The sequence below is a fragment of the Mesitornis unicolor genome, unplaced genomic scaffold (assembly GCF_000695765.1).
Source record: "Mesitornis unicolor isolate BGI_N332 unplaced genomic scaffold, ASM69576v1 scaffold6424, whole genome shotgun sequence".
Lineage (NCBI taxonomy): Eukaryota > Metazoa > Chordata > Aves > Mesitornithiformes > Mesitornithidae > Mesitornis > Mesitornis unicolor.
The window spans coordinates 61,298-77,408 of NW_010181968.1; the positions used below are offsets into that span (position 1 = coordinate 61,298).

The 16,111-nt window shown below is 47.4% G+C and overlaps 1 protein-coding gene across 1 annotated transcript in view; it reads left to right on the forward strand.

The window, feature by feature from the left end:
- The window catches only part of PSMD1 (proteasome (prosome, macropain) 26S subunit, non-ATPase, 1), a gene marked incomplete at its 5' end in the record, with an annotated part of 67,041 nt that extends 59,508 nt beyond the window's left edge, over positions 1–7,533 (forward strand). Inside the window, 5 exons of the mRNA XM_010183596.1 lie at positions 460–552; positions 1,969–2,061; positions 4,359–4,505; positions 6,351–6,505; positions 7,324–7,533. Coding sequence (XP_010181898.1) covers positions 460–552; positions 1,969–2,061; positions 4,359–4,505; positions 6,351–6,497 — 480 coding nt within the window. The remainder of the gene's footprint in view (positions 1–459; positions 553–1,968; positions 2,062–4,358; positions 4,506–6,350; positions 6,506–7,323) is intronic.
- Positions 7,534–16,111: the final 8,578 nt, after the last annotated feature.

Sequence of the window (16,111 nt, forward strand, 5' to 3'; positions counted from 1 at the left end):
ATTGGTAACCCAGCCCCAAAATGCGCTGTCCTTTTTCAAGGGGTGAATGTCGGGCAGTGCTTGATTTGCCTTTAGCGTGCATTGGCAGAGCAGATCTTCACTTAGATCTTAAACCAATTTAGTGTTAATACGAGCAGGCACAGCAACAACATCGAAACCACAGAAGCTTCAAAACAATGAAAACAGAGCATGGTGTGAATAGTGTGGAGTGTACAGAGACAGCTAGGAGAGCTTGCCAGAGTCGAATTATAGAATAATTAAATAACATTGTTCTAGTTGAACTGTTGCCACTGATAACAGTTTTTCAGCTTCCGGAGGGGGAGAAGGGGAAGCTTGTATTCTTCAGAGGATCTGTGTTTGTCTCTGCTGGAAGGAAAATTAAGCTAAAGTAATTGTTATGCTGTGGATTTTTTTGTTCCCTGCTTTTCTCCTCTCTAACAGTTTTTTTAACTGTCTTAGATGCCAAAAGTCCAGTACAAGTCCAACTGTAAGCCGTCCACATTTGCCTACCCCCCACCTCTTGAGGTACCAAAGGAAAAGGAGAAAGAAAAGGTATTTGGGTATCTGGGTTGGAAAGACTAACCCCTTCTCCCTCCTAGTACAAACACTGACTTTGGTGGCACTAACAAGAAATCTAAAAGGCAAAGGAAAAATTGGCAGGTGCTTCTGTTTCTGAAAGAGAATTTTAGCTATTTTTTCCTCCCTGTGCCTGGGACTGTTGCTGATCATGGGATATCACTGCTGTGCTACTGAGATGCTGGAACCTCCCTTGTCTCCAGTGATCAGGCAGAAGCATTGATTAATAAAACCATTTTCTGTGCCCTGCTGATTTGTATGTGTAGCATCTTTGTGCAGCATTGAGCAAAATGGGGTCCTTGTTCATGACTTGGTCTTCAAAATGCTCCAGCAGTGCAAACGTTGAGGATATTAGGTGGGACACTTCTTGAATAGTCCCGTATGGAATGACAGAAGTGTGCCTGGGCTCAGGGCAGTGGAGCCATGTGCTAGAATAATTGCAAAAAGGTAAGTGTGGAGCTGAGAATATCCAGATATTGAAAAGGCAGAGATGAGACCCTATGGGATGACAGGCGGAACAATAGCGGAAGCAATTTGTCTCCTGGCATAAGATGCTCAAAGCTGTTGAGCAGAGCACAGCAGCAGGCAGAGCAGCCCTCAGGGAGCAATTGCAGCAGTGGAGACCTTAGGCATGTCATGCTGATGAATGTCAGCGTGTGAAAACCATAAAATGTTTTACCAGAATTGAATACTGCACAGGACAGATTTCCAAACTGCCAAGGAGCCCAGAAGTGAACTCTGACGAGAGGCAAAGCTCTTTTCTCATAGCTGCTTTCTCACCTTTGGAATGGGATGGGAATTAGACAAATCTTTCCTCTCTTCAGTTTCCCTGGCCAAAATTAAAATGTGCCGTGAGCTCACATGTAGCCTAGAAAGCCTCAGCAGCAACGCGACAAATGTGGTTGCTCCCTGTCCCTCTAAGCAAGTTAGTGCCTTACAGAGTCAGTGACTGTGGACAGAGAGATGTGCTCACTGGAAGGGTATCTGTATACACATTTCTTTACCTTGGAGACTCTGGCAACGGGTTTTCCTGTAACAAAAATTCCATTTGTTGCTCTGTTAAAAAAAAAAAACAACAAAACTCTCTTATAGAGACCCAGACAGTAGTGATTAACCTGTGAATTAGGAAGTTTGCTCTCTTTGTGCATACGTGGCTGGACGCAGTCTGCATTCATGGCATTTCCTTATCCCATCTGTGCCATTTATTTGCTTTGCTGGTGGTATATTGTTCTCATAAACACAGCAGTGGGTAGGAAGGGAAATGGATCTTCTTGACACCTGCACTGAGAACTAACCTAGCACTGATTTCCCTCTGTTCCCCTGCCTGGGGAGCTGAAGCACAGCGTACGGTGCTACGGTCACGCTGAACACCTTCTCTGTTGACATATCCAGGTTTCCACTGCTGTGCTGTCCATCACTGCAAAAGCCAAGAAGAAGGAAAAGGAGAAGGAGAAAGAGAAGAAAGAAGAGGAGAAGATGGAAGTGGTGGGTGCAAACACTGAAACTTAAATGCCTTCTTTCTCCCCCGTATAAATGTGGAAGCTGTGTCGTGAGAGCTGGCAGCTGCATAACGCTGTGCCCCCAGCACCTGTGATAGTTCTGAGCAAAGCATTAACACATTCCAGTGTGCTGCATACGCTGGTTAGCATCTTCACTCAGTGTGTGTGTGTGCACGCTGCTAAAAGCAAGTGGTGGCATTATTTGTGAATCCACTATTTCTGAGAAATAAATTTTCCTCAATATAGTTAAGTAATGGACTTCCTTAAAAGCAAAGGCTTGTTTTGACGACTTTATGTGCCTTTAACTTTGTGAACCTTTTGTGGATTATTTCATTGCCTGCCGTTTTTAGACCAAGGAAATTTTATCTCTTACCCATTTACTTTTCTTATTAATTGTGGAAAAAAATCTTAATACTTTCATGTCCTCTGACCTTTTAAAAAGGTGTTGTAGCAGTTGTTTGGTGGTGTCTAATTCAGTTGAGAGCATGAAGAGTTTAAACTTCCTGGTTTTGAATGTGCTTAACCCCCCATTCTGAAATGTTCACCTTTTTGGCAGAGATCTCTTGCGTGCTTTGCCCATCTATTGAAATGTCAAACATTTATCCACACCCAGCTCAGAACCAGCTGAGCTTTGAGCACAGGATCTGTCTGCTGCTCAGTGGTTACGGTGATTGCTTTGGTCCTCTGATGATTTCTTCCAGCCCATAGACCTGACACTGGAACTTGTCACCCTCATCTGCGTCATCCTGGAGCAAGCTGAGGGATAGAGAAAAGGCTGGATAATGAATTCTTGGTGGTTGCTGTAATTTGGAAAACATGGCAGCTAAAACTCTTGCCATACCCTGACACAGGACCCTTCCTTTTGTGCTCTGCTAACAGATGCAAATACGTCAAGAACAACTGTGAGCTGAAAATGCATTACGCTGACAAGCTCAGTAGAAACCTTTCTGCTTCCACTTTAATATCTATGTGAGAAATCAGCATGGTCAGGGGATTTTTGTCCTCTTTAATAGTAAAAAAAACCACACAAATGGTATGTGAAGGGAGTGTGGCATAAGATCAAAGGTGTATGTGTAAAAAAAACCTTCCTAGACCTACTTAAATACAGCCATGTTGTAGGCACTGAATTCTGTACAGTTGGCTCAGCAAATGAATCATCTCATGTGTGTGCAATGTAGAATCTCTGGTTTTTGTCATTTGGCTCCTTTATCAATGGCTCCTTGTCATCAATCATTGCCTTTTCTTTGAATTATTCTTACAGCACTATATATTGAATTATTCTTACAGCACTATATACTAAGCAAAATGTGCTGAACAGATGCATGTTTCTTCTAAAATCGCTACAACCTACAGTTAAGTACCGGTGTTGAGAGGAAGCAGTGTATCAGAAGGGATTCACACGTCACGTCTGTGTGTGCGTACACTCCAGATGTCTGAAAAGTTTTCTTGGCTGAATTGAACAGAAAAATGGGAGAGTAAAAAGGGAGCTTGCTGCCACCTGCTGTGTTTGAGTCAACTTTTGCCACTGTCCTAACGTTTTAAAGGTCTAATTGTCTTCCTGTATGTTTGTCTTTTATGCCTGTTAAATGATGATTAATCCATAGCTTCCAAGAGATCCGCACAGTGACAAGCAGTCACTGCCAGAGAAAGTCCTGTCTGCTGTTACAGGACGTGCTCTGCATTTAGTCGTGTTCCTGATCATCTCCTCTTGGTTGTTGCCATCTTTTCTGCAGTCTTTTTTTGTTTGCAACTCAGATATTCTCAAGCAAGAGGAAAAACATGACCCATGTTGTTAAGTATGTAAAGGATGCTGTGTTTTTTGTCTTCTGAGCTTTTGCCTCCAGCTGCTGAGTCATTGGTAAGGAGGGTTTAACTGCAGTTCCCTAGGGAGTCACTGAGGTCGAGTCATTTTGGTTAAGCTGCTGTCAGTGACGGCTGCATAGCTGCAAAAATACAAGGGCAGCTTTTGGCAGTTCTCATGTGCTTAGTAATGATATTAAAGACTCTTCAGTTGTGAACAAAAAGTGGTGAGTTCATAGAGGAAGTATCAGAAAGGGAAGCTAGAGGAAAACTCTTCAGTTGCCGCGATGATACTTAGATCCGTGCTGGCATTGCCTGTGCCAGGTGACAGATAGGTGTTCCTCAGCAGGAGGATGGCTTCTCACCATGCTCTGGAACTGCTGCCTCTGCTAAGAGTAGCAGGCTGTGCCTTACCCTCCTGAACTGCGAAAGGGTTAGAGACCACTGTTAAAACCATGTTGGTGTTCTCCTCCCCTTCCACAGGATGAGACCGAAAAGAAGGATGAAAAGGAAAAGAAAAAGGAGCCTGAACCCAACTTCCAGCTTCTGGACAACCCAGCCAGAGTCATGCCTGCACAGCTCAAAGTTCTCACCATGACAGAGAGCTGCCGGTACCAGCCTTTCAAACCAGTAAGTGTCACCTTCCCAGTCTGTATGCTTGACAGAGTATTCCCAGTGCTGGGCTGGTGTGCAAGGACCCAAGAAGCTCTGTGTGTACATGAGGATGCCACTCACAGCTGATGCGTCACTGCAATGTGCTTGAGAGATCTGCAACGTCGCTGTTGTCGTATTTGCTTTTTAGTGTCCCTCTCTCCAAATGATCACGTGCAGTTTTAGTGAAGGGAGAGCCAGAGCTGCTGCAAACCTTTTCACCGTTTTTCTTTCTTCTTCTACATATGCCAAATGCTGTAACCTGGAAGTCAATTGGACATACTCTGTGTATTTATACCACTGCTGAGGATGTAGAGACTGAGGCATGATCTTTACAATGGGCTGAGAAGTTGTACAGCTTCATTGTCATAGCAATGAAATATGTTAGGACTTGTGCTGGGGCTTTATTATTCTGCAGTGGCATTTATACCTAAATGGAGCTGGTTTTTTTTCATTTAACAGACTTCTTATTCAGTTACATCTGACCTTAGAAAAGTGCCCTCATCTCCTGTTAACATAGGGAAAAGACAGCATATGACTGTCAGGTGGAGAATGAAGAAGACCTTTTAGTGTTAGCCCAAGGGGTAACTACCTTTTTCTGTGAGATGCTCAAATATATTGCAAAGCTGCTAAGCCTATTCCTGACCTCTAAATTTCCCAAGTCAAATTCTTCGGTCCTTTATTTTCGTTCAAGAAATAACACCCTTGACTTCCCCCTTTTGCAGGCTTATGCTTGGGAAAACGGTGTTCAGAAGCAGTAATATTTTTTCCAGGAAAACAGTCATGTTTTTAATAAATGGATTTCCTGGAATTCCATCAGCACATTGGAATTCTTTGTGCATCGTCCCCTTTTGAAACGTCTCCTTTAGCAAAGCTGTGGAAGGATTTTTTTTGGTTTCTACTCTTTAAAAAGTGGAGGTGACCCAAGTGGTGTTTGGATTGGGAAGATCTGCTATGTGGTCCAGTAAGTGCCCACTCACACAGCTGAGATGTGGACGTATGTAACTGTTTGCTTTAGCTTCAAAAGAAGTTGAGTCCTCGGTGAAGGGAGTGCAGTTTCCTCCCTTAACCTCCCCATAAACAGGCTTTGAAGAGAACGGAACAGTGCAGGTTTTTTGCTGGGCTTTAGGGTGTGTAACCAAGGAGGCTTTCAAAATGGAGCTGTTCTGAAGCTTTGCTCTGCTCTGGGGAATGCCAGAGAAAAAGGCTCCTCTGAAATGCTGTTTATAGCCTGGAATCCTGCTGCGGTCAGAGCTCCCATCCCAGACAGGCATGACACAGCACTGCTGCTTCGCACCTTGTGTTTCAGTCCTGGCGACGCACCAATTTGCTTTAGCCTGCCAGGATGTTTGGTTGTCATCTTTGTAATTAATTCCCCTTTGTTTTATGAGGTTCTGCTAATGGGATACTTCAGTTGGTGGAAGGTGGTGATCAGATTAGGCTCTGCTTTAGAGCCTCCTGGGAGGTGGCTACAGAGAGAGGCTTAACTAAGCTTTGTTTCCCTGAAACTATGAACCTTTGAAAACAATTATGGTTCAATCAGTTTTCATGTGGAAAGACCCAGACTGGAACTAGGGTAAAGCTGTGAATCCAGATGTGGTTTTATATCAAACTAAGACTTAGGTAATGGAAATACAACAGGTGCCTGGATGTGCTCTGTCTGTTCCATGCCCTGATCAGGCAGGGATCCAGGTGAGTCTTGGACACTTTGCTCTGAAATTCACTCCTGCTGAGGTGTATCATGGCCTAGGATAAACACTGTGGCCACAAACACTGCACCATGAGGCAGAATCGAGTAGCTCTAACACTGCACTTACCTTGCAGCTTTCCATCGGAGGCATCATCATTCTGAAGGACACCAGTGAGGATATGGAGGAGCTGGTTGAACCCGTGGCAGCTCATGGTCCGAAGATCGAGGAAGAGGAGCAGGAACCTGAACCACCAGAGCCCTTCGAGTACATTGATGATTAAGACCTGAGGTACAGTGTAGTGTGCAGAGCCACCTTTATTAATCCAAGTGAAGGGAAAAGCATCTTTGGACCAACTGAAGCAGTTACCAGCACCCAGCACCCTGCTTTTAGCTCTTTGATGGCTTCTGTGCCCGATTCAGAAGCATGCTCTGTCCCAGTTTGAAGAGTTTGGCAGCAACAAAAGAGAAATTCACTCTTCTGGATCAGGTCTGACCCAGTCGTGCTGGATCTGGTTTCTAATCTTGCAGGCTTGAGTAGAGCCTCACTGGGCAGAGTTAGAGCAGTGCATGGGGTCACAGGCAACAGCTGAGCTGGGAATAATCAGCTCATGAAAGATGGTCCCAGATGGGGCCGGTGGTTTATGTAAGAAAGCTGTCACCTACTTGACCTCAATGTGGCAGGATTGCTCGAAAGAGGAATACTACTCTGCTTTCTGGGGTTGTCTTGTCTTCCCAGCACTTCTTAGCAGAATTTAAAGACACCCCAGTCTCTGAGCTCAACATAATGATCCTTGTAGATCTGTTCCAGGCAGCGCATGGTGCGGTTCTTGGTTTGGTCTTGGTTAAAGTGCCTGAACTGATGTGCAAGTTTCTCACTGAGAGGCAGAAATCCAGCTGCTTTATTTCCAAATATGGGCTGGCATGTCCCAGTGCTCCCAAGAGCAAAGATTATGCACTTGAACTGGTGGACAGGCAGGAAAACAAACTCCTTGCTAAAAACTGTAAATGTTGCGTCAGTGGCAGGCTGGGGTGAGTGTGTGGGGCCAACCTCAAGAAGCCTTTGTTACATACATTTGCTTTTCTGATTTCTCTCTCCCCTTCCTCCAGGATCACGTCCTCTAAAGAAGACACTATGCTTGATATCAGAAAGGCAGACATGAAGACTTTCCTATCAAGATCTGCTGTTCAGTGCATGCAGCCCTCATCTGTGCTGAGCTAAAGCTGATAGTCCGTGTTCATGGCTGAAGGACAGATATGCTATCTAGTGTACTCTTTCACAACACCTTGTTTTCAAATAAATATATTAAAAACTCTTGACAGAAAACTTGCTGCTTTTAAAAAAAGAAAAAAAAGGAAGCCTAACAACCCTCTTTTCTGCTCATCCCAAATGTTAAAAACTAGACCCAAGTTGTGCACGTTCTTCCAGCAAAGCTTGACTGACTCTGCACCTCTGTAGAGCTGTTGGGATCCGTGCACATCTCTGCTTTCTCTAGCACTCGTTTAGGCTGAGCAAGGTCACCAGCTCCAGTCTGGCCCAGCACTGATGCTATGGAGAGCTGCTCAGATGAGATCTGCTTCCAAATCACCTCTGTGATAATGACTTTGCACTGATCTTCCCCTTTGCTCATCCTAGTATTTGTGTGATGGTGTAGGGTGGACGGAGGGGCTCTGGGTGTTAGAGATGGGGAAATGGGGCACCTTTCTCTTTGTTTCGCAGAATTATTTTTTTTCTTTCCCCCCCCCTGTGTGTTTTCACTGCTTTCACCAATCTGAGCACAACAGCTGATGTGAGCAGGCAGCTAGAAACACATCACAGGCCGAGATGGGGTGAATCCAGACGTGCAAGTCGTTACACCGATGCGCCTAATTAGCCAAGGAGGGATTTACAGCCAGGGCTATGGAGCGAGCAGCAGTCAGCCGGAAGGAATGCGGCTCAACGTGCACAGTCTGGCTGTAACGCCTCAAAGGCTGCGTCACCGGTGAGCCAGGCCCTGGTCAGCTGTGAGCCAAATGCTGCGGCAAGCTCCATCATTTGAAACAGTGCTTAAACAGAAGGAGGGGTTTATTGTATATATGATGGGAACGTTTTGCTCCATGTGAACATACCACAGGCTCATGTGCATTGGGAATGCTGGAAGGCAAATCTTGCATGTAGAGTCTGGGAGCTTTTCCAGCCGATGGGGTTTTTTTTTGGTGAATGTTCCTATAGCAATAGAATAATCTGTCTTTGTTCTCTGCAAAGCTTAAGCAATACAGAGCAGAGGTATGGGACTGAAAGCCAACTTTGAGTCCTAGGCTTCAGTCAGAGGTCCGTGAAGTTGAAATGCTGTCTCGGTAAGGGTGCTGCTCAGAGCTTGCAGTTTTCAGCGTGATCCAGATCTGTTCTCCCATGGTGCAGAGCCAAGAATGAACCTGAAATGGCTATGAACAATGTTACTGTTGGTAAAACTGGAAACAAAGAGGGAATCGCTGCTCTAGTTCCATGGTCATTCAAAGTGGGACCTGGTATTATGGTGCAAGAAACAGAACCTGGACAAGTGTACATGGTGTGAGTCTTTCTGGTGCTGGTTCCCTTACTCCTGTGTGTTCTGCTGATGACAACCAGTGCCAGTCTCATGTTTTTCAGGTAATTCGTTAGTAATGCATTGTGTCATCTTACAAAATACCATGGCAAGGGGAGGACACTGGGCAGAGAAAAAAAAATAAAAACTCATTTCAGGTCATTCAGCAACCTGCCAGACAGCCAGATATTGCTGGGAGGTTGCTGAAGTCTGAGTAGAAATACTGGGATGAATGGGCTTAGACCTGAACTCCTATATTGCAGCCTTGGCCAGGCTGTGAACAGTCTACTTCTATCCACAGGACTTGCCAAGCCTTTCGTGCTATAACAGACTTTTCAGGGTAGCCAGTATATTCCTGGCGCTTGCTGCAGGTTTGGTTCTTGGTGCGGCTGTGTAAATCTGTATGCACAGAGCAGTGCCCACTGAGCCGTGTACTGCCTGGGGCACCACCCAGGAGACTCGTTTCTTGTGCTAAATGATTTTATTCTGCCTGAAAGACCACTCCTGCCTCTGGCAGTGATGTTTGCCAGAGCTCCTTTGGCACAAGCAAATGTAAAAACCTCAGATAGCCCTGAACTGATTTCTGAGCTGCTCCTCAGGCCACGTGGTAAGGTTATGCTCGGGCAGTCAGATTTTTTTTTTAGAGGAGCTTTTGGTGGCTGTGGAAGTAAAAGGCCACCTGTGCCAGGCTGGGGACACCAGGAGACACATCTGGGAATTGTCCTGTCCTCCCTTCCCTGGCTCTGCCTCTTGCTGTGTTCTGTCTCTGCCGTGTAAAATGCACATGGGAACTGTGTGGTTTAGGATTGAGACTTGTACGCAGAAAAGCAGCCGCTGTCTTGGCTTTCCCACATGGCTGCTCCATGGCAGGAGTATGCATGGTAAGTGGCTTCCAGAGGTTTCAGCCTGTCTGCATCTCTCTCTGGAGAGAAGGCTGTGCACGCAATGAGCAGCTTGTTGATTCTGGTGCATTTGGTATCAGTAAGACAAGGTTTCCCTTGGGGGACTTCACCAGCTGAGCTCTGCGATCAGAGCCTGCTCTGATCCTTCTCTGTGGCCCACGTGGTGGGCAGCCTCTTGGGTACGTGTGCTCAGGCCCCATAAGTTCATAAGGGATAAAGCTCTTCCACCTACACCAAAGCTTGGTAGGATGCCAGTCTCATGCCTCAGCGAGCGATGCGTCTGGCTCAGGCTGATTTTGCTCAGGGGGCATCACTTAAGAGACTTCATTGCTTAAGGAGGTCCTATGGGGCGTTTTTGAGAGTTTGTGGTACCAAACAATCCATCCTGACTATAGAATGATCTCATATGTGTGAATTTTTGTTTCTAACCTCTACATTTTTCTTCAGTTTGCTAATCAGGCTGCTGAGGATGCTGCTCCGTGACCACTTGAGGTGTCACACAGCGCTTGGCTACAGTGCTGAGCTTTGCTCAGTCACTAAGGTGCCACTTTGTAAAAACCAATCAACCAACCCAACCCAAGCAAGAAGGATGTAACAGCCCCAGGAGAGATTAACTAAACCTCTAGGAAGAGTCTAGAAATGAATAGAATAGATACAGCAGAAAATGTCTAGGAAGAATGGAAATAATCCAGGGAACAACTAGAAACCTCCAGAAATCTTCTGGAAAAGTGCTAGGAAAAACTCTGAGGAGGCTCTAGAAAGCTGCCTGGGATGAATCCTGCCCCCATGCTAAGGCCAGTTTCCTTGGGGACAAATGAGGCTGGTAACTGTGGGACTGGCTCAGTGCTGTGCTCGGGAGATGGAGGCCACCTTTCTGGTGTCCAGTTTGGAGAAGGCATGGTGGGAGCCTGGAAAGCTTCTCTGCTGCTTTAAATCACGTCGATTGGCCACAGTGACTCATTAGCGCTGATTTCTTAGGAAGCGCTGCTCTCCCGGGCCTGTCTGGGGATGCTGCAGAGGGACCCACCCTTGGGGTGGTTGCCAGGGGATAATTGGGCCTAAAGCTCCAGGGCTTGCCAGAGGGAAGAGGTGGCAGGAAGCACACTTCTGTCCCAGCTGACTAATGGGCCTCATCCTCGTTAACCCTGGTGAGAAATAAATCACTTCAAAAGCACGCTGCTCCTGATAGGCCCCAAAGTCCCTCCAGGAAGCCCTGTCTATGTCCTCAGCCTCCGCTTTCTGTTAACTTGGGTACGAGCCCCCTGCTTGGCGCTGTACTGGGGTGCAAAGTGGGCATGGAGATGTTGGAGGTAAAGCTCCCAGGGCAAGAGGAGGGGGCAGACAGCCCCCATCATTGCTCCTCTGCCCCAGTGGGCACTCAGGAGGCCTTGTCCTGCCACCTCTCCCCATCACGGCGGTGCCGCCCTCCCTATCTCTCCCCTTCTTTCCAGGGCCAGGCAAAGCTCTTCCTCGTCGCCACTCACCAAGAAGGTTGGGCGCTGCTGAAAATGACAATGACGTTGGCTGTTTGTCTCCCTGCAGGCTGGAGCGTCCCCCACCCTCACCCCTGCCAGACCCCCTGGGCTCTTCCCCTGCCGAGTGCTCTCAGCATTGGTGGTGGGTTGGGTTTTTGGCCCAGCTCCAGGCCCACCTTAACCCTGCAGCAGCGACAGGATTGGGGTGATGGGGAGCACAGACATAGAAGGACTATGTAAGGCTTGTGGTGGTTGCTTGCAACCTCTCAGGGGACCAGTGGGCCTGACGGCCTTCACCCAAGAGTGCTGATCTTTCCCCAGGGTGGCTTCATGTGGCAGCAAGGGTCTTTGGTTTTGGCAGCCCTGGTCCAATGTGTTTCTCCAGCACTCGTGGGATTGGACCAGTCCATGCTCTGTGCCCCAGCCCCTGCTGCTGGGCTCCAGCTCAGGACTGGCTTGACTTGGCCTCCGAAATCTTGCTCTGTGTGGGCAAACAGTGCAGCCAGCAGCAGCCCAGGCCGCAGTTTTGTTTTGATGTCTATGCTCCAGTTCCTGGCACTGTCCACACAACTAAAGCTCTGGTTTTTGCCCAGAAGAAGTGCTGTGCAGGTACTCAGGTGAGCCATCAGTGTCTTTTTTTGGGGGGAATCAGCGTTACCCACACATGCAGGGCTGGCCAAGGGGAAGGGCAGTCGTTTAGTGGCAACAGCATCCCTGGCCGAGAGTATAAATAGCTGCTCTGATGACCCAGGGAAGAATTGCTGCACAGGCAAGGTTAATTGTCAGCAGAAATTACGGGGACGTTGTTTCTCCACAGATAACGTGCAAAGGATGAAGCATGGAGCAATTTTTTCCCCTTCAGAGTGAAGGAAAAAGACCTGAAATATTGGTGCAGTGTCTTTGTTCTCAGCTTTAGGCTGGCTCTCCCATTTAATTGTTTTCTTTCCATTCCATGTCAGTGAGAACAAAGATGGATTAACTTTTTGTCTCCCCACCACGTCCTCTCGGAGGAGAAGCTGAGGTAGCTCCTGTAGGGCTGGTCAAATTATCTGTTTTCTTTAACTTCACACACAGATCTTTTTATTTTTAGCTTTAAGCATGAAATCTGGGGTTCAGGGGTGACCAAAAAGCAGCTGAAAATAATTTACTGGAAACATCTGCATCAGAGTTTGTGGGCTCATGCATGGATGAAACCTGCTGCTTGCTCCATTTGCAGGCCCGGAGGTTTTGCAATTTGTCCCCAAGTGATTGAGGAGGCGACCACTGATTTGTGTTGGTGGTCGCATCAAAGCAGTGCCCAAGTCATGAAGGCAGGGCCAATAGGTTGAGCCCTGGATGCTCCTGTCCTCAGCTGCAAAGTCTTGCTGAGAGAAGAAAGCTCGGACTCCTTCAGCAAGGTGCACGAGAGCCTCCTTCACCATTTTGCAATGGAGCTGAAAGGAGGTTTTGGGGGACCCACCAGCCAGTCCCTCCTGGCTCCACACTGAGCAGGCCAAGAGGCTTCTGGATCTCCAGGAAAGCTGAGTTCACCCTGTCCCCTCCTTCATGCATTCCATGGCACAAAATCAAAGTCTCTGTTGTGCCTCCCCGGTCAGGGACTTTGGTTACAGGAAATAACTGGAGAAGGGTCCGTGTATAAACTCCCTGGCACGGGGCTGGCCACGTCCTTCTGGGGAGAGGTGAAACTGGAGGCTCAGCAGCAGCTAAACAAGCCTCATCCAAGGGAGACAGAGCAGCTTTATGAAAGCCTGATGCTGCGGAGAGAGAGGCAGCAGGAGCCTGTCCATGCTCAAATGCAACCAACAATAATGTGTCACCAACTGAAAACTCTAATGACTTCCTATTTATTTATTGCCTAAATGCTCCTTGAAATTATTTGCCGAAAATCCAACCCCAAATCTTCTTTGGCAACTGAAAGCCAACGTTTGACTCAGAAAATAACAGGATGTTTAAGCTTTGAAAAATGTTCCTCTCTTGCCTGCTTGCTTTTATTTTTAATGCAACCACTTGGAAAAGCTATTGCAAGAAGACATTTCCTTCAAAATCTTCCACTTGAGCACAGAGATTATAACTTTGTGGTTTTTAAATCAAGCAACAGGTTATGGTCCAGCCCGGGACCTGCAGCTGACAGACTCAGTGGCCCAGCCACAGGAATGCTCAGCTTCTAGCAGAGATTACACCTGCCCCAAGAAAAACCTGAACTATGGAGCGGGGATGATGCCCCAGGCAATGATGAAGGCCCTCCCCTGGTCATACAGGGCAGTGGAGTCCTATTTTTGTGGAAAAAGGACTGTGGAAACTGCTCTTCAGGTTTAAGGCACAAGCTTTGCACTTTCCTGACCTTACCCCAGGTGCTGGCCAGCCAGGGGGGTGTTCACCTCTGGGCAGCATCTCCCTGAGAAAGTTTCTCTGCCCAAGTATATTTGGAGCATGGCAAAGCCTGTGCAAGGCACGGTGTGCACTGCGGCTTTGCCTGCCTGCTGGAAGGGGGCTTCTGTAAGAATGGAAGGAGAAAAGGAAGAAAAAATAGGAGCAAGCAAAGCCTGGATCCCACACAGTCCTTCCCACCATCCTGCCGAGGGCACAGTGTCCGTCCTGCTTGGTTGCTCAAAAGAGAAAATCAGCATAAAATCCCTCTCTCTTTCCTCGAGGTCAGTGTCTGATTTCCACCAAAGCAAAGCAGGAGGGGTGCAGCAGAGAACAGTGCAGCTGTCATGACAAAAGAGGAGGGCAGCTGCAGGTGGTCTGCTCCAAAACCTTGGGATCACTATTTAAGAGAGTCTTTTACTGCTTTAAAAAGTTAAAGGGATAAGAGGAGGAGGAGTTCGCCTTCCTTCAGCTGGAGCAAGAAGCAGCCCCGAAGGCTGCACACAGAGCAGCAGCGAGCGGGCTATGAATGGCCAAGGGACCCAGTCCTTCCTCCTGCTGAGGACAGACAGTGCCTGAGAGGCTCCAGCATGGTAAAACTCACCATAAATACTTGAGGTCTGTGGGATCTCTGTAGAAATGTATGCAATAGAAAGAAGAAATCTTTAGCTGTAGACATACCCTCTTTCTCTCTCTCTCTCTCTCTCTCTCTATATATATATATATGCAGAGTGTATCTGATATTTGTATTATTAAATATGGAAGTTTCACGTACATAAATGTTATGCATGTTTCATATACATAAAACTTTGGTAATCAGTATACAAATATATGAATGCAGAAATTCCAATTACCAGTTCCTTCTCTAGCAGGATTTCTAACTGAGGACATCTCCCAAGCATGCTGAGTTGGAGAATGAGATGTTTTCAAGGGCCTCTGGCACAGACAGAGGTGACGGATGAAGTGACCTGCTCCTGACACCTTTTCATCCATTGCATGAAACACAAGTAAGTGAAAACTGGGTGGTTTGGCACAACCCTGGCTCAAACCATTGCTTTGTGCCTTACCGAGACAAGCATAATTTGAAGAAGCAAGGCATGGGAGGGTGCACAGATTTGTCGAGGCTGCTTCTGCCCTTCATAAGATATTTAACGTTTTCCTTTCCTTACCCAAAAATAAGTAATCTGCCTCAGTATTTTACCCACAAATATCAACCCATGGCCGGCTGGCTATGGAGCAGTGGTGAAATATTTCCCATGGGTTATGGTTCACTATCTGTCATAACTCTGCTTCCCATCACCTCGCTCTTTCCCAACATTTCACCTATCAACTGATAATTTTAGATCTGGCAAGAATGTTCAAGGGTGATTTTTTTCTGTTCCTTAAATAACTTTTTTAATTGCATAAGGAGAAGAACACCCTTAGATCATGAGCCAAGGGAAAGCTGTACCCTGAACGGCACTGGTGCTGGAAAGCTAAGGTTTGGCTGGGGAATGGTCTTGGTGGGGTGCAGTCCCCCTGAGCTGGCTGGTGAGATTAGCTTTTGGGTTATGTGAGGTTATTAAAGGTCTTGCATGTGGAGCAGATGCAAATCTCTGTGTTCAGTTTCGGCTGCCCACTTTAGGAGCCTTTTAAAGGAAGAAAGATGGTGCCGTGCTGTGTCTGGTTGTGGGAACACGTGGAGGACTTGAGTCTTCTTAGGTGTTCACAGTGGCAAACAAAGCTGCTTGGGGTGAGACTGAAACCCCAGGCAGGACGTTGCTGGTGATACAATGCGGTTTTGCTGGGCCTAGAAAATGCTTGCTAGAAAATTCAGTGTTAATGGCAAGAGATTTCTTAACACTGCAGTTAACCAAGAATGGGACAAAGTCTCAATAAAAGGCTCACCCAACCCTGCACCTTGTTTTTGACAGGCCTCCATGAGGTAACAACATGTCAGATGTATGCATGCATGACCCATAGGGCCAGTCTTGGTGTCCCTTGCCCCAGGGCTGTGTCAAGGCTGCCGCTCAGGCTCCTCACGCAGCACTCAGTCTCAGCAAGGCCCTGCCTGCTTTTGCCTGCCATCTTCCTCAGAGGCACCATCCGAGCTGGGAGGTCGGTGGAGCAGGTGACCTCAGCCACAGGCTCTTTTAAGCAGCGCAGGAATTCTTCTCAGTACCTCCATCCCCTCAGAGAGCGCACTGCTCGAGGGCAGGGACTGCAAGTTGGGTGTGATGACTTTAATTAGGAAATCAATTAGTGTGCAACTGAAGGCCACAGGGGGTGTGCTGTGCATAGGAGACTTCTGCCTGCCCAGGATCGGAGGGGGCTACAAAAACGTATGCTAAGGCAGTAGATATTTTTTTTTAAAACTGAACTTGACCCCAAACTCTTCTCAAGTTACTTCAGAGAGGGGGAGCCAGGTACATCCGTCTATTCCCTGCAAGCAGCTGGAGGCTACCGCTCCCCACCCGTGCTCCAGGGGGCGCTGTCCGCCGGGGAACACCCCCTGTCACGTGACGCGCTCTTTCCCGCCTGGGATTGGCCGAGCGGAATCACGTGCGACTGGAGGCGGTGCGGTGTGGCGGGGGGGGAGAGAGAGAGAGAG